The sequence below is a fragment of the Bombina bombina genome, chromosome 4 (assembly GCF_027579735.1).
Source record: "Bombina bombina isolate aBomBom1 chromosome 4, aBomBom1.pri, whole genome shotgun sequence".
NCBI lineage: Eukaryota > Metazoa > Chordata > Amphibia > Anura > Bombinatoridae > Bombina > Bombina bombina.
The window spans coordinates 222736292-222760162 of NC_069502.1; the positions used below are offsets into that span (position 1 = coordinate 222736292).

A 23871-nucleotide genomic window follows, 5' to 3' on the forward strand; every position below is an offset into this window, starting at 1 on the left:
CTCACCAGCTTTCTCCTTTAAAGTCTCAAACAAACTTTTAGCCTTCATCTGAATTGTTAGAAGGCTTATGGGTGTACGTTTTTGTATTTGATCTTCTATCCACAACATTAATAATTTCTCCATTTCATGAATGGGCCCTTGACGTTGTTTTGTTATTATTGTTGATTTCATTGGTGCGGAACCTTTTACAGCTTCACGTATGCGTTCCTTGTCCTTAATGATTGTGGAAACTGTGGAATGCGACAGTTTCATATCACGGGCAATCGCATTCACTTTTTTACCTTCGTCATACTGCTTTATTACTTTCATTTTTAACTCCAAATCAAGAGCTTTCCTCTTCTTTGTAGCCTCTTTGCCACTACACGGTACCGGCCTTTTGGACTGCGACATGGTCAGACCCATACAAAGGCTGCTGCTTACAGTCACTTCTCATCACACACAAGCACCGCCTTTGCGCACACAAGCACTGTCTTGCCGATGGTCGTAAGTACCGCCTTTGCGACCGATGGTCGTAAGTACCGCCTTTGCGCACACAAGCACTGCCTTGCCCCTTTACGCACATACGCAAATAAGCATCACCCTCAGTGCGACCGATGGACGTAAGTACCGCCTTTGCGCACACAAGCACTGCCTTGCCCCTTTACGCACATACGCAAATAAGCATCACCCTCAGCGCGACCGATGGACGTAAGTACCGCCTTTGCGACCAATGGTCGTAAGTACCGCCTTTGCGACCGATGGTTGCAAGTACCGCCTTTGCGCACGTATCGCCTCTTCAGTGCGACCGATAGTCGTAAGTACGGATGGCCGTAAGTCGCATAGGTCGTAAGTCGACGAGTATCTGTATATATATATATATATATATATATATATATATATATATATATATATATATATATATATATATATATATATATATATATATATATATATATATATATATATATATATATGGTTCAAGTGAACAGAGGCACTCTCCGTATGCTCAAAAAGTAGGTGCTTTATTTCGATCACATTAGAATAAACGTTTTCGGGCTGTGATGCCCGTCATCAGACTACTGTGATGCCCATCATCAGACTCCTGTGATTACAAACAGTACCAAACAGTGTACTGTTTGTAATCACAGGAGTCTGATGACGGGCATCACAGCCCGAAAACGTTTATTCTAATGTGATCGAAATAAAGCACCTACTTTTTGAGCATACGGAGAGTGCCTCTGTTCACTTGAACCACCAATATATGTTAAATACTTTGGGAGCACCGCGACGCTGATACTAAATAGCGAGTGCTGGTATTCTTGGATTGATATATATATATATATATATATATATATATATATATATATATATATATATATATACATACATACATACACACACACATACAAATGTGTGTGTGTGTTAATCTAGACCAGTACTGGGCTCCTGTCTTCCTGTGAGGTTTTATTTGCTTAGCAAGAAGCCTGAAGTGATCTTTAAAAAAACAAAACAAAAAACACACTGTTTAGACACATTTTACAGCCAACATGTACTCTGTAATTCCATAATAAATATTTTTCTTCTCTGGTTCCTTTTCTACTGAGCAATTTTGTTCATGCTACTTTCCCCGGAATACACCATGTATTTTACGACTCACATACATAATCTGTCCACCAAAGATAAATGTGAATCACGATAAAGCTACATAAATGCTATTACCATGCACTCCTCACTTCTCTTAGATGTTTGTATAACATATGCTGAATAATATTGATGGGGGACCCTATTATCCCAGAGTGTATGAGATTGTTACTTTGCAATTGATATCCACCTGTTTATTAATGGGAAAGTTACTTGTGGATTAGCCAGAGAGGGAGAAAAACAAGAAGAGACATTAGCTCTTCCTAATCCACCCAAATGCAACTTAATCTTCTTCTGATCTTTTGTACCTGTCTTCAGAGGGAATCTGTGTTCATTAAGGAGGATTATGGTCTTCCTCTCGTTATGACTGATGTGAGAGAGAAATGAGATTCCCTGTCATCATGCTGCCAGTGTGAAGAGCACAGCTTTAAGCAAGGAACTCAACCTTACCCAAAGCCTTCGGGAACATGCATAGACTCCCTGATGAGAAATGGATTGAGGCACTTTGTTATATGATGGGTTATCAAAGATCAGTTTAACATAGGCAAAGTAGACCCCGGTATATGCAAAACCATTCTACTTGACAAAACAAATAACAAATCATGCCAGTGCTTCTGGGTGCAAAGCAAGTTGTTTAATAGACCGTGCACAACAGTGATGGAGGCTGATGAATTGACGAAGGTCGATAGATAGACAGATCGATAGATAGATAGGTAGGAGCACACTGATTTTTTAAAATATATTAATTAAAAAGTTTGAATATCATAATAAGTTTGTATTTTAGAATTCCGGATTTGGGGATTCGTACATGTACATATTTCCCATTCCAATTTCCTTCACTTACAGGAAATTGTTATTTTTATTGTAAATACATATTTCTATGTATATCTGTATATACCTATTCCTATTGATATATACACTGACTGAAGTGCCGCACCCTGTCAAGTGCTGCCTGGGTCCGTGGGATCCACTTGGTCCCATGGTTGAGCCGGTCCTGCGTGTCTGGTTAGCACACATAAAGAATTACTCATCTCAAAGAAAGTTTTTGAAATATAAAATATTAAAAATAATAATAATAATTATTATAATCATACATACTGTAGAAAATTATAAATAATCCATAGAAAATATATAGCTTCGGAGTCAAGCAGAAAATTCAGGGGCCAGGTAAGTCCCCCCCCCCCCCATAAAAACCTTTATAAAGAGCATTATACCATATGTATATCTGCAGCCTGTTCTTCAATATCTTGCAGAGAAGCCACATCATCTGACATAAGAGGCCAGGTGTCCTGAATAGCAGTCATCTCTGGGAGATTATTTTTTTTATTTGATCGATTCTCCTTTCAAGACCTCACTTCCTAGCCTTTATATGAACCACAAGCATTGTGTTTTCTGTAGCTGAAATTATCAAATCCCCATAGATAATGGCCTCATTTTCCTGTTTTACCAGTGAATGTGTAGCGTGCCAGATGTTTTATTTCTCACGGCAATACCTTGGCTGTGACTCTAAGTGATATGAGGAGCTCATGCTATTTAATTGGCTGGTGCACACTACTACAGTCTCTTTTGACCATCCAAGGGCATGATAAACTGACACTAGATTTCCATCTTGATTTGTATTTAAGTGGATTAGAACAGTGTTTGAAAGATTTTTTTTTTATTGTATCATTTTAAAGAGTATTTCCAAAAAGGTACTATGGGCTAGATTTATTATAGCGGAGGCGTACAGGGGCGCGTATACGCGCCCCTGTACGCCTCAGCTCGCCTGTGGCGGGGCAAAATTACCCGCAGGTATTTGGCATTGCACACGAGTGCACAAGTGTGATTGGCTGTGCGCGGGCAGGAGCTGTCAATCTCCTCGGTCGGACTCGACCGAGAAGATTGAATTTCACCAGTTTAGAGGTGGCGAACAGCTTAGGGAAGCAGTGGTCTTGTGACCGCTGCTTGATAAATCACAGCGAGCAAGTTCTAAAGCTAGCCCTATGTGTTTTTATTTATACATCTTCCTATCCTTATGCAGTTTGTTAATTGGACTTTGGTGCCATGTTTTTATATGTATAATTTAAAAGCAGTAATATCAAAATGTATTAACGTTTTTTTTTGCTATATAGCAGCGGTTTTGCAACAATGTTATACATTAGCAAGAGCACTATATGGCAGCATTATTTCCCGTCATGTAGTGACCCAGACATGCACGTTTCCTATCTAGATAGATCTTCAACAAAGAAAAAAATGAGAAAGGAACAAATTTGATAATAGAAGTAAATTGGAAACTATTTTAAGATTGTATTCTCTATCTGAATCATGAAAGAAAAAACTGTTGGGTTTCATGCTTTAATGTGTCCCCAGTTATTTATAACAAGTAACTGGGAACACAAATGACACTTCACAGACTGTTACAAATGAGGAACGGGACTTATTAATATTTGAGATGATTTAAAATGTAGTAAACAATGTAGTACTGCAGCTAGTAAGGCCAGCAGAATGCTTGGTTGTATTGGTAAATTGGTATTTGCAGCAGAAATAGTAAGGTTCTTATGCCACTTTACAGATCACTAGTTAGGCCTGTGTGCAGTTCTAGAGGCCATATCTCCAGAAGGATATAAACAAACTGGAATCTGTGAAAAGAAGGGCTACTAAAATGGTACATTGGTCTAAAAACTTAAACTTACCAGGAGAGGCTCAATGACCTAAGTATGTATAGCTTAGAGAAGAAAAGGGAAAGAGGTGATATAATAGTAACTTTCAAGTATATTAAGGGGCTTAGTAAAACTGAGGTTGTGAGTATTCTTCATAAAACGAAAAATTCAAGAGCAAGGGGTCATGATCTCAAGTTGAAGGGTGGTAGAATCAGGAGTAATTTGCGGAAGCATTTCTTTACAGAAATGGGGGTTGATTCATGGAATAAACTTCCACAAGAGGTGGTAATGACAAACACTGTGGGGGAATTTAAAGGGATACTAAACCCAATTTTTTTCTTTCAAGATTCAGATAGAGCATGCAATTTTAAGCAACTTTCTAATTTACTCCGATTATCAATTTTGCTTTGTTCTCTTGCTATCTTTATTTAAAAAAGCAGGAATTTAAGCTAAGGAACTGGCCCATTTGGTTCAGTGCCCTGGATAGCACTTGCTGATTGGTGGGTACATTTAGCCACCAATCAGCAAGCACAACCCTGGTGTTGAACCAAAAATGGGCCAGCTCCTTAGCTTAGATACCTACTTTTTCAAATAAAGATAGCAAAAGAACAAAGAAAAATGTATAATAGGAGTAAATTAGAAAGTTGCATGTTCTATCTGAATCATGGAAGAAAACATTTGGGTTTAGTATCTCTTTAAGAATGCCTGTGATAAGCATAAGGCTATCCTAAAATTAAAACTAGATAAGTTTATACTTTTAGGAAATATTTGACAGACTTGTTGGGCCTACGGTTCTAAGTGTAAATATATGGCTAATTTGTACTGTTAGGTATGGTTTTTGTAAATTGACATGGTTGATTTTGATCATTAAAATCACAGTATATTATTCTCTAGAAGAAGCCCATTCAAATGGGATGATCCTACAGGAAGTTTGGAGCTGTTTATCTTATCTCTCTACTTTTAGGCAGATTCTTAGCCATAGAATAGCTGTACACACAGCTTTTAAGTTTAGCCAGGGTATGTGCAGCAATTCAGAACCATCCCAGTACAGCCATTTTGGAGGTATTTGCCTCTCATCAGCTGGGAGTACGTTTGATTTGCTGGTGGGTGAAGCTGATTTCCTAGCAAAACCCAACAACTTTTAAAATGATGGGCAGGGGAAAAGCGAGATTAAAATCCTCCACTATGCAGAAAATGTAGCGAAAATAATTTATTGTGTAGCCCATTAAGAGGCTTAAAAGCTTTGTATAAAGGAATGCTATGGCTTAAAGGGACAGTCTACAATAGAATTGTCAAAGACAAAAGGAGACAGAAGAGCCACATGGCCCAATATTGTTTGATCCAAAGCAGATTGATAAGCATATAAGGAGTAAACTCACATTTGTGAGAGCACCTCAGTCAGTGCTCTAGAGACAGTCTGGGATCTATAACAGTCACCCATTAGACCAACCTTCCGCAAAGATGTAGTATCTATATCAAAACGATAAGAAAAACAAAGGTGCCTATATGGCCTAGTATAGCTGGAACAGTGATGGATAGATACCAAAGATAGGAAAGGTACTCACAATAGTTGTAGCATCTCCCTTGATGCTATAGGAGCAGGATGGGGTCAATACAGTCACCCACCAGACTTAGTGTAAGGCACTCAGGACACTATGGAGATCCAGAAGTCAGCAGTAATCAGGATATACCCATAAAAACTCTCAGCAAAAGAGACAAGTCCCAATAAGGAGGTAGCAAGTGTTCAAAGTAATGTTACTTTATTAAAATATTATATTAAAAACAAAGGCGACTCGTTTCTCAGCCAAGGGCTGTTTCATCAGACTACTCAGTTCTAATTTACACATTGCACCTACATTGTTATTACTTATCCCTATTAGTGCATACTAGGTCATTTATCTCTAAATATTCCCTTTTCCTGTTGGACTCCAACTATTTTCCTAGACAAGTTTAGGGCGTCCCCTATCTGTTTGTTACAATAGAATTGTTATTGTTTTAAAAGATAGATAATCCCATTATTACCCATTCCCCAGTTTTGCATAACCAACACAGTTATATTAATATACTTTTTACCTCTGTGATTACCTTGTATCTAAGAACCTTCTTCCAGCCCCCTGATCACATGACTGTGACTGTTTATCTATTGACTTGCATTTAGTATTGTATTGTGCATTTTAAATCTTAAATAACCCCCTGTGCCTTAACACAGTGTTATCTATATATGGCCCACGTGTACTTTCTGTCTCTTTGTGTTGAAAAGGAATTTAAAAAGCCTGTGATAAGAGGCAGCCTTCAAGGGCTTAGAAATTAGCATATGAGCCTACCTATGTTTAGTTTCAATTAAGAATACCAAAGAGAAAGAAAGCAAATTTGATGATAAAAGTAAATTGGAAAGTTGATTAAAATTACAAGTCCTATCTGAATAATGAAAGTTTAATTTTGACTAGACTGTCCCTTTAAAGGAAATCTGACTAATAGCAGATTGGAGAAAAAAAGTGGGGCAATGTGAAACTCATTTGCATATCTTACCCAGAATCCTTCATTGAATTGTAAACAATGTATCCAGAGGTTGTCTGTGGGGAAAAACAAGTCTCCTGACTTGTCCAGATTTGTTAATGGGCTACACAATGAGTTATTTTCTCTAAATTTTCTGCTTAGTGGAGGATTTTAATTTTTCACATCCCCAAAATTTTAAAAGTTGTTGGTCTTATCTCTCTACATACACAAAGTTTGCCTTTTCTTATCTATCTCTATACACAAAGGGCAATACTTAGGTACTGACATTTTCATTATGGATGGTTTCAATAAGCAAAACCAGCCATTTAAATTTAAAAAATAAACCTAAAGGAACAATTTCCCATGCATTTAATACTGGTGTAACAATGCATTTGGAAACTACGGTACAGTGTTCTTTTAATGGTGAAAATCCTTCCTATATTTAGTTCACCAGCAAACATTGTAACTAGTTCTGCATATCAATAGATTTCTCCTTTATCTAAGAAAATAATCTCTGGCCTTCAGGATTGCAAGCAGATGGTGACACCAACTCACAATATACTATCCATGACCTTCTACTTCAGCATATCTATGGCAAGATTTGACAAGTGGGATATTTAACCAGGAAGGAGATAATGGGAGACAGAAAAGCCATATTTTTGTAATAAAGTTTTATTTTCTTTATAAAGCAGAACAGTACAGATTTGCTAGAAATGTCCCAAACATTAAAAGGGACTAAAAGTTATAAAACAAAATTCTCAAAAGTTTCCTTTTAAGGGCCAGATTACAAGTGGAGCACTAAATATCGCTTGCACGATAATGTTACAAAATCCAGCAAGCCTGGTGTTAAAGGCACTTTATTGGTTCATTGGAAATGTCCAACTCTGAACAAAAATCTGCTCCATAGTGGATTTTAACTGTGTTTAATTAAACCCACGTTTAGAGGCATGCAGTAGTTGCATTAGTAAAAAGATTGATCACATTAGAGCCTTTTACTATTGCTCTTTGATGTCACAATTCTCTAATCATACTTAGTTTTTAGTAAGTAAGCTGACAAAAAGCTCAGTTTAACTGAGACAAAAATCATATACACAGACACACATATACCCCTGTGTCATATATAAAGAAATAATTAAAGGGACATAAAGGGAACTGTTTGAAATAGCTGCACAGCCAGAGTACACTACAGCGTAAGCCTTTGTTTTAACACAGAGCTCAGCACATGGTGCTGATCTAGGGTTTTTACTAACAAACAATGCAATAATATGCTTGACAGGTATTGTACAGCCCCCATCATACTAACGACTTTAACTTACCTTAAAAGTAAGTTAATAATAATTTAACTATTTGGCTTCCAGAGTGAAAGCGACACATCTATGGCAGCAAATAGGTTAATGCTTCTAAGGCAGAGAGAGCAGACACAGACCAACAGGCTAATTACTGTTTAAGCACATTCTAAAAACTCCATGGCAAAGAAAAAGTGAATTCCTGTTTTTAGTCAAGATGAGTATTTGCTGATCCTGCAGAAATACTAAGAGGCGAGGAATGTTATAAAAACAAAGAAAGGTTTCCACACACCCAGAAAGTGATACTTGGATGACACTTTACAGAAGCAGACAATGAGAGTTCAAAAGGCCTGTGTATATAGTAGGATAATCTGGGGGGGCAGAGGACCCCAGCTGCATGTAGATATCACCAGGAAGGAGGGGAGGAAAAGAAAAACAAGCAGTGTTTCCTGTGAGAGAACAGAACATATCCAGACTTTTCCTTAGATTCATCGTGTATTCTGACCTGCAGGGGATTGACGGGATGCATCTGAGGATGAGGCCAGCTGGCTATCTTTGTAGCTGAATGACGAGTGCAGTAAATTAGAAGCATTACCATAGCGATTTCACAGAAATGCCAGAACACAAATCTAACAACGATGGAGCAGAATTGCTGAGATGTGTGGTAACCCGAATCATATTAATAAAAACCTCAGAATAGTGTTTCAGACCTAGAGGGAAACAATAACTCCACCTCAGAGCACAGTGCCAAATATACAGTATAACCGCAACCCCTTCTCACATCAGAAAGTTTGACCTAGAGCACAGCAAACACACCACAAATTGGCGCAACAACAGGAGTATATGGCGACCACACCATAAAAAAACGCGATACATTAAGGAGGTTTGGAACCACATCATAAAACAAAATTCTAGCTCTAAAAGGACTAAAATAAATATAGAACAAATTACAAAACACAATCTGTGGCCTACTAGGAGTAACAGATAACCACATCAAGGGCAATTTTGTGCCATGTACAAGGAGGTGCCAAAAACAAATCACAAAACAAAGTGCCGGAGCCAATGGATCACCACACAAATACAGAACACAAAACAAACCCAATAATGTGGTGACTATAGGCCAGCTAACATGGAATACAGCATCTAACCTGCAGGGACGTGACAAGGACACCTCAAAAACCAAAATCAGACTGAAATAATCAGCACAACCAACCACACAGAAGAAGATCATGACACCCAAGATGTGCACAGTACATTAAATGTAAGTGTCACAACCTTACAAGAGGGTATTGCTCCTACAATTTTGACAGGTGACTCTGGGATTGGCATGGGAGAGAGGGGGGGGTAACATAATGGTGGCCTGGACCAGAGTTGAGTGGTATAAGAATTGATGGGTGACTGACAGGTACTATAACTACACATCAATGTTCCTTCTAACTTGTGCACCCAAAAACTTGTCTGCAGCTACTGGAAGAGTTTTAAACTTTGCACTGAGTGAGGTCACCCACACAAGCAAATAAAATAAGCAAATCATATCAATGGGTCACATACCATGATGGTTCTCACCATATAGACATTACTTTAATCTTCAAACATTTTTGTGAAAATCATTTAAAACAATATTTTAAAGGGACATGAAACCCAATTTTTTTCTTTCATGATTCAGATAGATCATACATGTTTTAACAACTTTCCAATTTACTGAAGAAGGAGCAATGCACTGCTGGGAGCTAGCTGGAAGCCAATGACAAGAGGCATACATGTGCACTCACGTACTTTTGAACAAGGTATACAAAGAGAACTAAACAAATTAGATAATAGAAATAAATTAGAAAGTTATTTAAATCTAGATGCTCTAACTGAATTGCAAAAGAAAATAATTGGATTTCATGTGCCTTTAAGAATGTGAGTTGCCTGAACTATTAATTCTTGTGTGTTCTGAACAAAACAGCTCAGCACAGAAGTCCAAAGACACCATTAACCACATTACCTGTGTTTTGCACACATCAGAATATAAAGCTAAATCCTTAAAGGGACAGTCTACACAAAATGTGTTATTGTTTAGAAAGATAGATACTGCCTTTACAGCCCATTCCCCAGCTTTGCACAACTAACATTGTTATATTATAATATATTTTATAACATTTAAACCTCTAAATGTTTGCCTGTTTCTAAGCCACTAGAGGAAGCCTCTTAAAACATGCTTTTTTATTGGCTTTTCACAAGAGACTGGTAATTAATGTGCACCATATAGATAATATTGTGCTCTCTCCCGTGGAGTTGTGCATGACACTGCACTAATTGGGTAAAATGCAAGTCAATAGATAATAATAAACCATGTGATAAGGGAACTGTCAGAAGATGCTTAGATACAAGGTAATCACAGAGGTAAAAGGTATATTAAATGGCCAGTAAACCTAGCAAATAATGTTATATAATTCTGCACATAGTGCAGAATTATATAAAATTAGCTTAGTGCCAGATTTCTAAGTGAAGGGTTAAATAGATATCTCGCAAAGAAAACAGAACGCTGCTTCTGGTCCTACTGAGCGGGTCTGTTTTCTTCTAAGCGCATTGCGGGCACGCTATCTAGTCACAGCCAGCCCGATCTCGCTATTAAACCCAATGTAGCTCGCTCCCGCTACCAGACCAGAGCGGGAGCGAGCTACATTGAGTTTAATAGTGCGATCAGGCGCGCTGTGACTAGATAGCGTGCCTGCGATGCGCTTTGAGAAGAAAACAGACCCACTCAGTAGAGCCAGGAGCGGCGTTCTGTTTTCTTTGCGAGATATCTATTAAACCCTTCACTTTAAAAATCTGGCGCTAAGCTAATGTTATATAATTCTGCACTATGTGCAGAATTATACAACATTATTTGCTAGGCTTACTGGCCCTTTAATATAACTGTTGGTTATGCAAAACTGGGGAATGGGTAATAAAAGGATTATCTATCTTTTTAAACAATAATATTTTTAGAGTTGACTGTCCCTTTAACCTTAGCCACAAATGCATTACTTATTGGGCATCAAAGTATGTGAAGTATGCTCTGTGGGCAGGATGTGTACGGTCTGTGGGTGGGCTTTGGGCCGGCTGAGGAGAGACTCTGGATGATCTTTGGGTGGAGTCTAGCTACGTCTGGAGGCCGAGTATGGATGATCAGTGAGTGGGTTTGGAAGCTTTGAGGGCAGAGTCTGGCTGCTCTGTGGGTGGGTTTGGACAGTGTGAGAGCAGTGTCTGGATGGTCTGTAGGTGTGTTAGGACAGTATGAGGGCAGAGTCTGGATGGTCTGTGGGTGGTTTGAATAGTGTGAGGGCAGAGTCTGGATGGTCTGTGGGTGGTTTTGGAAGCTTTGAGGGTAGTCTGGATGGTCTGTGGGTGGGTTTGAAAGCTTTGAGGGCAGAGCCTGGATGGTCTTTGGGTGGGTTTGGAAGCTTTGAGAGCAGAGTCTGAATGGTCTGTGGGTGGGTTTGGAAGCTTTAAGGGCAGAGTCTGGATGGTCTGTGGGTGTGTTTAGAAGCTTTGAGGGCCGCGTCTGGATGGTCTGTGGATGGGTTTAGAAGCTTTGAGGGCAGGACCTGGATGGTCTGTGGGTGGGTCTGGAAGCTATTGAGGGCAGAGCCTAGATGGTCTGTGGGTGGGTTTGGAAGCTTTGAGGGTAGAGTCTGTATGGTCTGTGGATGGGTTTGGAAGCTTTGAGGGTAGAGTCTTGATGGTCTGGGATGGGTTTGGAAGCTTTGAGGGCAATGTGGATGTCCAGGAAGAGCTATGTAACTGGGTGGAGTTTTAGTATTCATCGGTAGAGTATGGGCAGCCTCAGATTATTTTTTCATAGAAATCAGGACATCAATAAAGGGAAAAAATCATCAGGAAGCAAAGCAGAACAGAGCTCCAAAACTGCACTCCCACAAAAACGATGATGAAGAGCACTGGTTGTTTCAAGAGTATTTATGGTATTAAAGGGACAGTTTCCAATTTGCTTATATTATCTAATTTGCTTTTTCCTCTTGGTATCTATTGTTGAAAAGCATACCTAGGTAGGCTGAGGAGCAGCAATGCTCTACTGGGAGCTAGCTGCTGATTGGTGGCTGCACACACATATATGCCTCTGGTAACAACAGAACTATCCCTGGCAGTCTAGAAAGATTGTATTTAGTCTTCTCTCTTTTGTACTTCCCTTTAGAATGAAGAATCTATGACCACAAGACATCTAAATATTATTATGAAACTCAAAGATAAACAGAAATTGTTTGAACAGTTTACAGGAAATCTTAAAACTGTCTGATCAGGATGTCTGTATTATGCAGGGTCTGTAATACTTACTTGACAGTTCTGGTTTTATTTAACAGTTGCTAAGTACCCTTAGCCAAATAATCTTTAAATCTCTGCTGGTGTTTCTGAGTGATTCCAGCGCTACAGCTTTGGTGACACTACACAAATAATAATAATAATGTAAAAATCTCTGGCACCAAATATTTATTTCATTCTTAGACTTATCAAATCTGAAATTCTAACCTAAAAAATAAATTGCATTTCATATCAAAAGCCATCTTAATTGTATGTAGCTTCAATTAATTTGTCATGTCCTATTCTTCTCATTAACTGACTTGTATTCTTCCTTTTTGTGTAGTAACAATAAATTGCTGTACTACGATTTTTTTTTTTACTGGTTTTAGGCATCTCAAAGAGATGTTCATTTATAGAGTTATCAAATCATGTTATTGCTCCAAGGATCTGTTATTGTAATGAGGTTTCTAGGAATATTTAGGGCCTTTTACAAGTACAATGTTTATGCTAAACTACATGTATAAAAAGGAAGGATTAAAAAAAATGGTAAATGGATTAAGAACTAGCAAGAACCAGGTTGCTAGCAGTGACACTCTATGGAGAAGATTGCTTACTAGTTGCAAATATTAACTGGTACAAGCAAGAAAAAACAAATTGCAATACAGACTCTACAGAAATCTACAGTTTGCAAAATTAAACTTTCATGAGTCAGATAGATAGAGAGTGCAATTTTTAATTAAAAGTACTTCTATTATCTAATTTGTTTAGTTCTCTCAATTTCTTTTGTTGAAGAGTAAACAAAAGGTAGGCTTATAGGATCTCAGGCAAGTGCAGCACGGAAAGCCATGATTGGAGGAAGCCGGGTTCTTCATTGGTGATCTATGAAAAGGCTTGCGATGGGCGGGGGAAGCGCTGGAGCGGCTTACAGAATAAAAAGTATTTGTACAAAAATGGGGAAATGTAAACTTTGATGAATGAAAGTGCCCCTGTTTTTAATAGTTTACTTTCACTTTAAAAGGACATGAAACCCAACATTTGTCTTTCATGATTCAGATAGAGAATACAATTTTAAACAACTTTCCAATTTACTTATATTATCTAATTTGCTTCATTCTCTTGGTATCTATTGTTGAAGAAACAGCAATGCACTACTGCAAGCTACCTGAATGCATTGGGTGAGCCAATAACATGAGGCATATCCAAGGTATCCTTTTCAACAAATAATACAAAGAGAACAAAACAAAACTAGATAATAGACGTAAATTAGAAAGTATACTGTATGCTCGATTTCATATCCTTTAAAGGGACACTCAATAAAATTAAACTTTCATTATTCAGATAGAGCATGCAATTTTAAACAACTTTCCAATTTACTTCCATTAACAAAATGTGCACAGTCTTTTTATATTTTAACTTTTTGAGCCACCAGCTCCTACTGAGCATGTGCAAGAATAAGTGTGTATGCATTTGTGAATGGCTGATTGCTGTCACATGGTACGTGTATGCATTTGTGATTGGCTGATGGCTGTCACATGGTACAGGGGGAGTGGAGAGTGGACCTTACTTTTAAAATTGTCAGAAAAAAATAATCTACTACTTATTTGAAGTTCAGACTAAGTGCTATTGCTAGGCTGACCATATTGCCGCTTTAAAAAGGGACACATAAAAAAATACATATATCAGGGCTATTTTCAGGGCTGTTTAAAGAAATGTTTTGTATAAGAACCCTGACTTATGTATTTTTCATATGTGTCCCTTTTTAAAGCGGCAATATGGTCACCTTAGCTATTGCATTGTCTTTCATTTGCTGATTATGCAAATCTACAGTGTTGACTGGTCCTTTAAGTCCTACGACCTAGCTTTACTCTTCAACAAATCATACCAAGAGAATTAAACAAATTTGATAATAGAACCATAGTTGTTAATGTTTTGAACGTTTTTAATGAATTATGACAGTTACATTTTTACATCAAGCCCTTTAAGGGTAAAAAAGAAAAGCAAAAAACTTACTTGTGTATGTGAATTAATCAGGCTTAGCTATTTGATAAAGACACGTAGCTCAATTCTGAAATGCTGACTTGCCTGAAATCTGCAAAAATCTGAGTTTACCATTTATACAAAAGAAAGAATAGATTTTGAGAAAGAAAATTAAATATTATTTAAAAAGCCTAGGACTCTGATTGTGAACCTATGGCACAACTGTCCAAGATAGAACTGAAAACGGCTTGGTTTTATTGGTTGTGATTGTAAAAGCAACATGAATTTTTCTTATGAACCTATACTATATATCAGCATTTCTGTTTTAATTGTTGATTAAAATGACAGATTTTTTACTATGTACTATGTGCACTTGAGATAATTTTTTAATGCAAATGTTTGTCCATTTGGGCCCACACTCTCACAAAGGTCTGTCACCCCTGTCCTAAAATAAATATTTTGTAATCAGTAAATAAATATATGATACAGTTGCACATTTTGGACGAGGACAGAAGGAGAAAAAAACAAAAAAATAAGTAAACAGATTTATTTTGCCCATCTCACTAGTCGTGTGAGAGGTTATACAATTACAAAGAGTGTTTCATTTTATAAATAGGCATCTTTACCTCAGCCCTAGAAGGTGTGTACTTCTTAGATCCCTACTGCTCTACGCACGGTTGCTGTCGGAGGCTTAACAAACGCAACATATGTTTCGAGAGCAGCCAGCGCATTTAATGAAAGAAACCCTGAGGAGAAATGGTGGAAAAGGGAGAGGGAAAAAAAAAGGAGGTGGGAGTGAGAGAAAGGGACATAATAAGGTATAGATAGAGGGGAGGGAGGAGAGTACGATATACAGAAAGAGGTGGGAAGTTCAGAAAAGAAATAGAAGCAGAAAAAGAAACATATAGAAATAAAAGGTTGGTATAAACTAGACAGCACTTTCTATAAATAAACCCATACGCATAAAATAAGAAATGTGCAATTAAATAGAATAGTTCTATTAACCCTTGTAAGCCCCTAAAGATGAAGAACTGGGCTGCAGAAAGCAATAGTGCAACAGTCAAAGCTTCTACCCGTTTTAATGGCATTTAAGGTATTAATAATAAATCTTAATTAAGGAGACGCTGTAGTGTTGTGATAATGAGTTTCAAAATGTTACTAATGTTTTTAAAGGGACGTTAAATACAACAAATCACCACCCAAAATAAAGTTTAATAAGGCATAGTAAAACCACAAATGACACGCCCATTCATTATTTGACTGCTTTTCCTGTAATTTACCTATTGAAAATATGCTTTATTCACACTATTTTTATGCCATACTTAAAGTGAAGGTTAAGTTATGCTCTTATGAATACAACCTAGCATTTATCAATGGCTACTTAATGTAGTCGCTAAGTTATTTTTGCGATTACATATATAATTGACATTAAAATCTTTATGTCAAATTCCCTACCATTCGGCTCCTGACTCCTCCCAAGCCCTACTTCCGTCTTCTTCAACTAGTGACTATCTTCAGCTGTCCCACCCGCTCTCCACGCCTCTCTAATGCGCGTTCACGAATCGGAATTCCAATGCGCTTTTCGCTAAGGCTTCTTGTCACTGGGCATGCGATAATCGGCAAGCAGTATTTTCTTCTGCGCATGCGCTACTTGTCATTGACACAAAATATGGAATTAATACACATGCGCGAAACGGGAGCGTGCGTGAGTCTCTGTTTAGAAAAAGTAACTAGCCCATGCGCAGATTAAGGAAGAGGAGGATGAAGAATTTTTTTTGTTTATATGGGTTGCATTTAGTAACGTTACGCATTGACTTTCTAAAGGTAATAACTTTATAAATAATCTAATATATAGAAACTGATGACTGAAACTTGTACTTATTTGTCACAATTAATGCTGTAGTTAATAGAGTTTGATCTAACTTTCCCATCACTTTAAAGGGACAGTAAATGTGAAATATGCTACAAGCTATTTATGTCATGGCTCGCGGAGCCGCACTTCTGCGGCTTCCTGTTTGGCATCTCGTTGGCTAGCAACGTGTCGCACCTTCTTGGCAGGCCCACTCCTATGATGTCAGGCGGGCTATATACTTCTGGCTCTCTGGATGATCGGCGTCTGTTTGTTGTGCTGTTTTTCCTTAGCGTTCTTTCTTAATTAGTACTATATGTTACCGGACCTCTGCCTGCCTGACACTGCCGAAAGCCTTAACCCTATACTGCCTATATGATACGGGACCTCTGTCTGCCTGACACTGCCTAAAGCCTTAACCCTATACTGCCTATATGTTACTGGACCTCTGTCTGCCTGACACTGCCTAAAGCCTTAACCCTATACTGCCTATATGTTACTGGATCTCTGTCTGCCTGACACTGCCTAACGCCTTAACCCTATACTGCCTATATGTTACTGGACCTCTGTCTGCCTGACACTGCCTAAAGCCTTAACCCTATACTGCCTATATGTTACTGGATCTCTGTCTGCCTGACACTGCCGAAAGCCTTAACCCTATACTGCCTATATGTTACTGGACCTCTGTCTGCCTGACACTGCCTAAAGCCTTAACCCTATTCTGCCTATATGTTACTGGATCTCTGTCTGCCTGACACTGCCGAAAGCCTTAACCCTATACTGCCTATATGTTACTGGACCTCTGTCTGCCTGACACTGCCTAAAGCCTTAACCCTATACTGCCTATATGATACGGGACCTCTGCCTGCCTGACACTGCCTAAAGCCTTAACCCTATTCTGCCTATATGATACGGGACCTCTGCCTGCCTGACACTGCCTAAAGCCTTAACTCTATACTGCCTATATGTTACTGGACCTCTGTCTGCCTGACACTGCCTAACGCCTTAATCCTGTACTGCCTATTTGTTACCGGACCTCTGCCTGCCTGACACTGCCTAACGCCTTAACCCTATACTGCCTATTTGTTACCGGACCTCTGCCTGCCTGACACTGCCTAACGCCTTAACCCTATACTGCCTATTTGTTACCGGACCTCTGCCTGCCTAACACTGCTAAAAGCCTTAACCCTATACTGCCTATATGTTACTGGACCTCTGTCTGCCTGACACTGCCTAAAGCCTTAACCCTATACTGCCTATATGTTACTGGATCTCTGCCTGCCTGACACTGCCTAACGCCTTAACCCTATACTGCCTATTTGTTACCGGACCTCTGCCTGCCTAACACTGCCTAAAGCCTTAACCCTATAGTGCCTATTTGATACCGGACCTCTGCCTGCCTAACACTGCTAAAAGGCTTACCCCAATTCTGCCTATTTGATACCGGACCCCTCCCTGACAGACTCTGCCTGAGCCTATTCTTCACTGTTCACCAACCAGTACTCTGCCTATCTCTTCAGTATCGTGCGTACCAAGTTTCTTCTCTACTTATTGTTACCATTCAGTACTGGTGTTCCTGTGCCTTGTTACCTGTCATATCTGTGGGCCACGTCCTGGATATTACCCAGTGTGCTAGTGTGTGTATTTTAATTCATCCTAGCATTTCGGTCTATTCCAGATTGACACCGTTATCCCTGACAATTTATTTTGATTTTGAAATGAATAGGATGTCTGTGCAACTGGTTCATAAGGACTGATAAAGATATAAAAGTGGAAGTATATTTTCTAGGTTTACTATAAAGAAAATGGGATAAGCCAAATCTGATGTGGCCCATTTGATAAAAATAATTAATGTTTTCTACATTTATTCTGCATTTTTGCCAACATTTGACCTTCAATTTTGCAAAAAATGTTGTTTATTTTTCCCCTTTATTGAATGTTACATATTAAATATCGGAAATAACTTTCAGGTAATCAAATATCAACATGTGAGTGTTGACTCTTTCAGATTTCAATGTATGTCTATTGGAATCAATGTACAAATGTATTATTCAAATATTAACATTGCTTCTACAGAATCCTTTGAAAGGCATAGTGAATGCCAATGATTAGATATCAGTTTTAAAACATGAATGTCAAAATTCCAACATTTTCCCAACCCTAGAAAGAAGGCAGTCAACAAAAAGCTGGGGATGAACTTGAGCAGCAATGCAGTACTGGGAGCTAGCTAAGCACATCAGTTGAGCCAATGTCAAACGGCATATATGTGATGCCACCAATCAGCAGGTAGCTCTTTGTAGTGCATTGCTGCTTCTAAACCTACCTAGGTATGCTGTTTAACAAAGGATACAGAGAACAAAGCAATTTAGATAACAGAAACAAATTGAAAAGCTGTTTAAAAGTTCATGCTCTAAATCATGAAAGTCAAATTCTGAGTTTCATATCCCTTTAAGAATTAATATCCGTCTTTTTTTTCTCTTTCAAATAAGTATTTCCCTATAAACTTTAATGTGGTAACCACTTGTCAAGGTGCTCACCTGTTTATTGTGTCCGGCCCTCTACTTCATCTCTTACATTATTATGAGCAGGCAAACACGCAAAGTCTTCATGTTGCACTATGTTCATTTCTATCTAGTGTATATGTTCCTGAGTCTGGGTATGTACAAAAGAAGTTGTAGCACTTATCTTGCTAAAGTGTATTTATATAGAAGTATAGCATTGGTTATATTTCCAGAATTACCTTTAGACCAGCTCTAAATCCAATATTACCCCTCATACAAAAGGCCCCTTATAATATGTATCATGCACTCAATATCTAATTGGACACTTTCACTGGACCCCATTCTAAGCAATTTGTTTAAGGGGTGCCCACTAGTACTAAAGATGTGTCCCAATAATGTTGATGGGATATTGTACACAAGAGCCTTGCCTGCCCCGATACAGTAGATTCTTGGCAGGGATAGGGTTTTATGCATCTGATATCTGGCATTGACATTGGCTAATTTAAATTCTTGGCTGTCACAGAAGGTTACACTGCATAACACAGCAATGCACTGCAGCTCTCTCTGCCAGTCAAGGGTTCAAATACTTGTGTGTCTACACATTTATGGTCAATGTCCCTTTTTTCCAAGTGTTAGTGAAAGAGTTAATAATGTAACACCCTGTCATGTTCTGAGAATTACTGCAGCAGTTAAACAACAAGCTATCTCAGTGATTTGTCACGTAGAGTCTGCGCAAACCAATCTCTCCCTCTGTATTTCCGAGCCTTCCTGCGCTCTGCAATCTGTCCGCACATTCTGCTAGGAGATACAGCCCGTCCGCTCTCTGAGCTTTGCTTCCAGATTCAGAGAGACAGTTCTATACTTGTGCAGCTGTTCTGATTTGGACTAGGATACAAGCACTGCACTGCTGGTGCTCTGAGATACAGAGAAAATATAGGAAAGTCCCCTATGTGCACATCATTTCCCTCTGATCCCCTATATGGGTCAGGATATTACAAAAAGCACTATATAATTATTATCACCGTCTATAATACATATACAAACACACAACTATGTCTGTATATAATATACATATATCTATAGGGAGATATTTATATGCACACTTATACAGTATCATACTATACATGGGTGTTGACTCACAAGAAGCTGCATAGCAGAAAGCTAAAAGATATATATATATATATATATATATATACACACAAACATACACATACATACATACACATACACACACAGAAATACTAAAAAATATATTTTGCATGAATTTTTTTTTATTGTTGATTATTTAGATTTTTCAAACACCAGATAAATGTTTACATGTGCAGCCCTGGCCCAAGGAACAGAATCTCAGGCCAAAAATAAAGATTTCCAAAACTCTATTTGTGTAGAGACACACCCAATGGCTATATAACGTTTTTTTTTCTCTATTTAGGAATATCTATTTAACAAATATAAATGATATTAAAAAAATGCATTTTAAATACAACAATGAAAAAGTGTACATTTTAATGTCCCTTTAACTGTATTATACTTTTATTTTTATAGTCCTGGACATGAAATTAAAGTTCATTAGCAAATTATTCGGATTATTTAAAATCAGATTTTTCCATAATGCACTTGGGACAAAGTGGTTTGACAAAAAGGAGGAAATGAGTTGCTAGTTTGTAGCTCCTGCACTACCTGTTTAGACAAATATTCTATGTGCTCACCTGTGACATTAAATTAGATCATTAACATAAAACTCATACACATAGTACAAAGTGTTGATATTCTGATCTATTGGAACCGAGACTCCAAACTCAAGGAAATGCTATGTCTAAAAAATGTGCGACTAGGATCCACCTGTACAAGTATGTATTTGCATTTTTTTAAAGATATTATTTATCCTCAGTCTTTATGGTGTTTAAATCTCTAAGAAGTTATGTATGTGTTGATACTTCTACACTACTCACAGCTGCACAAATGTGTTTTCTCTATGTGTTTATAAGCTGGTTCTTACAATCATATATGCACAACTACTGAAAACACATCTAGTATGAACATATTTTCTCCCATGATTTAATAGTGACAATAAAAGTCTTCATCGACACTTTATTTTTGTCTGATAGATTATAATTTTGTAGTTAACAATCTGTTTTAGTTGTAAACACACTGAGCACATATATTTTCAGCATATCTGGTGGGAATGTCATTACTACTATAGGTTGCTGCATATATAAAGTACAGCAAACTACACATATCTGTGCATCCCACAGAGAAAGCAGAACTGCACATACTGTGGTGCAATTCTGATTCAGTTACTTTACATCAAATGTTAGACAGCAGGAGCAATGATAACACAAAAAGGTCAGATCAGGAGAGCAAAATAAAATAAAGGAATCGTCAGAGAACTCAGAACAAGAGGGAATGAGGATTCTATCCATATGATAAAGGAGTAGCATATAAAAGTATAAAAGGTATAAAGTCTTACACTGGCCAGGGAGAGTGGGAATATAACAGTAAGGAAAATAGATGGACAATGTGTGAAGGGGAGAAATATTGTGAAGGACAAAATATGTATCTGTGAATTACACAATGAGAAACTGTAGAAGCTTTAGTTAAACAAGGGAATATAAAAATGAGAAACATTGCATTTAGATAGAATGAGAACAGAATATATGTAATAAGCCCCTGTTATACAGGGGCAAGAGGAGATATAGGCTCAGCGGAATGCCTTATAAGCATGGGCACAGTGAGGTGGAGTGGGCATAGGAATACAACTGAGTGCTAGGTGGTCATGGGTTACAGTTGGGTGTTTAGTGGGCATAAGGAACCATGGAGTACCAGCTGGGCATAGTGGCACAGCAGAATTAAAGGTGGAGAGTTGGCAAAACAAGTGTCTTCTGAGCATAGGCATACAGTAGAATGGAATGTGTTTAAAGGACAAAGTTTTTAGGTGACAGCAGACTGTCAGGTGCCAGGCAGACATGGCATACAGTGGGCTTCCTGATGCGCATGGGGCATGGGTCACAACTATGATCTGTACAGCAGGAAGTCTCAGGTCACGCTCAGCAGGCGAGACACAGACACCAAGCAACTATCTGTCACCTCATCCACAGAATAGCTCCCTCCTCATTCCCCCTTCTTGGCTTGTCCCCTCTCTCCATCACCCTGTGCTTTTAAACAAGACCACCACTGCAATGCAGTTCCATCCTCCTGACAATGGGGAGAAAGGTATTAGGGTGACAGCAGCCTGGGTTGGTACCCAGAGAGAACACCTGTACATCTAGAGCACTGCAGGAAGCTGAATTATAACTCAATATACCCCCAGTGCTCTCCAAATGTGTTCCACAGGATTGATTTAACACTAACATTCATCATTCTATAGACAGGAATTGACCATTCACGCTTTTTCATCTATTGTAGATTTTCCATTTAACCTGCTCAAGAAAAAGCAAGGTCACAAAAACAAGCAAAAAGTCTTCTTCAGTCTCCGTTATAATGTGAAGAAGTAACAGCTCTTTTTTTCATAAAGATTTGCTTTAAGACTTCAGATTCGCAAAACTCACATATTGCAATGAAGCATTAAAAATAAAATACCAGAATTGTAAACACCTGTTTCAAGCTACTAAATGTGCATGTTAGGTGGACCTATAACCTGCACAGTTGGAATATCTTTGCCATACAGAATATTCCTAACTAATGTACCTTGTTGATATGAAATAACAGGTGTGCTTTATGTAATATTAACCCCTTCAGTGCCAGTACCATAATTTAAATCACAAACAACACTGATACTGTGACAATATATCATCTGTAATATATAGTACTATATTCTATAGAGTTTAGGATAAAATGCTAGACGGGTGTACTGAAGAATCAGTATCTTAGTGATAACAAACCATCTCACTTTTTAAAAAATAAATAAAATAAAAACTCTTCTGAACCGTGCAGTGGCAATGAAAAGGTTAATAATATAGCCAGATATACAAACATACCATAAGATGAATTAAGCCTGGGAGAGGGGGGATTTATACACCCTAAAAACATCTAATACACAAAGTAACCAGTTTGACATTTCTTACTGCGGATCAAAAGAACAGATGATTGTGTCCAGCTCACCTTCTACAGCTTGAACTTGCCAGACCACAGAGAAGAACAGCAGCAAATAACGTAATTCCATTGTAAGATGCAAAAAAATAAATTTCTTTTTTTTTTTTTCACAAATCAACCCAAAACGAAAAAGAAAAGATAATGCCCAAATTCTTCAGGGCTCACCCCCAAAATGTAACATTAAATCCTGATTTGGCATGGGTTTCTCCAGTCCTCCTGCTGTAGAACATCATTTAAGTCCCAGGCTGGAGATGCATATTCCGGGAGTGCATGAAGGTATGTGTGTGCATACATGACAGCATGTGCCTGCTAGGGTGCACAAGCTCGCGTGTGCACGCATGTAAGCAAGTGTATGTGTGTATGCATGTTGTGTGAGGTGTGGGGGGATTGCAAGCAAGCTATCCCACTTTCACATTGCAACCAGTAGTAAAGTGATCACTGGAGGTGCACAGCCACTGAAACTGTGATTGCGTGTGGGGGGGAATTATCACCCCCCTCCAGCACAACCCCCCTCTTCCAAATCCACCAGCTCTCCCCCTCCCTCTACCATCCTGTCTGAATTCTACACACCCCTCACACCTCCTAGCCAATAGGGCTGCAAAAGAAACACGTACCCCTTCATCCAATCAATAGGAGCCCCTCCTTCCTCTGCTATTGTTGAAAGAAAATTACTTACATTGACCTGTGAAAGAAACACTGTGGCTAGCATTAATTTGAGCTGCACTGCCATCTTCTGGCGAATACTTAAAAATGCAGTCCTGTGCGTCCCTATGAATGACAAGATCACAAAAAAAGTTATAAGGATATATTGTAAACTAAATCAGCTAGCTGTGGTAGTTAAAGAAGCATGATGAATTAAAATATAATGTTTTAACGTGCTACATCAATGTATTATTTAACCATTGCTTAAACAGTGTTTAAGCACACAAAGTCAGTGCAATGCTTAGTCGGAGCTGAATACATCAGTGATTACTAGTGGCTATGCATATATGCCCCTCCTGATTGCCTCAGTGCCTGTGTCTAATTCCAGACCGTCAGTGCACTCGAATAAAACAGAACACACATTTTCTATTCAAACAATAATGCAATAATAAAAAAGCCCATTTTATTTATCTATACAATGTTTT

At 38.3% G+C, this 23871-nt stretch overlaps 1 protein-coding gene across 1 annotated transcript in view; it reads right to left on the bottom strand.

Annotated features, from left to right (window-relative positions):
- EPHB1 (EPH receptor B1) overlaps positions 1-23170 on the bottom strand; it is a 498694-nt gene extending 475524 nt beyond the window's left edge. The window contains exon 1 of the mRNA XM_053709781.1: positions 22754-23170. Within this exon, the coding sequence (XP_053565756.1) occupies positions 22754-22814 (61 nt within the window). The 5' untranslated portion in view covers positions 22815-23170. The remainder of the gene's footprint in view (positions 1-22753) is intronic.
- Positions 23171-23871: the final 701 nt, after the last annotated feature.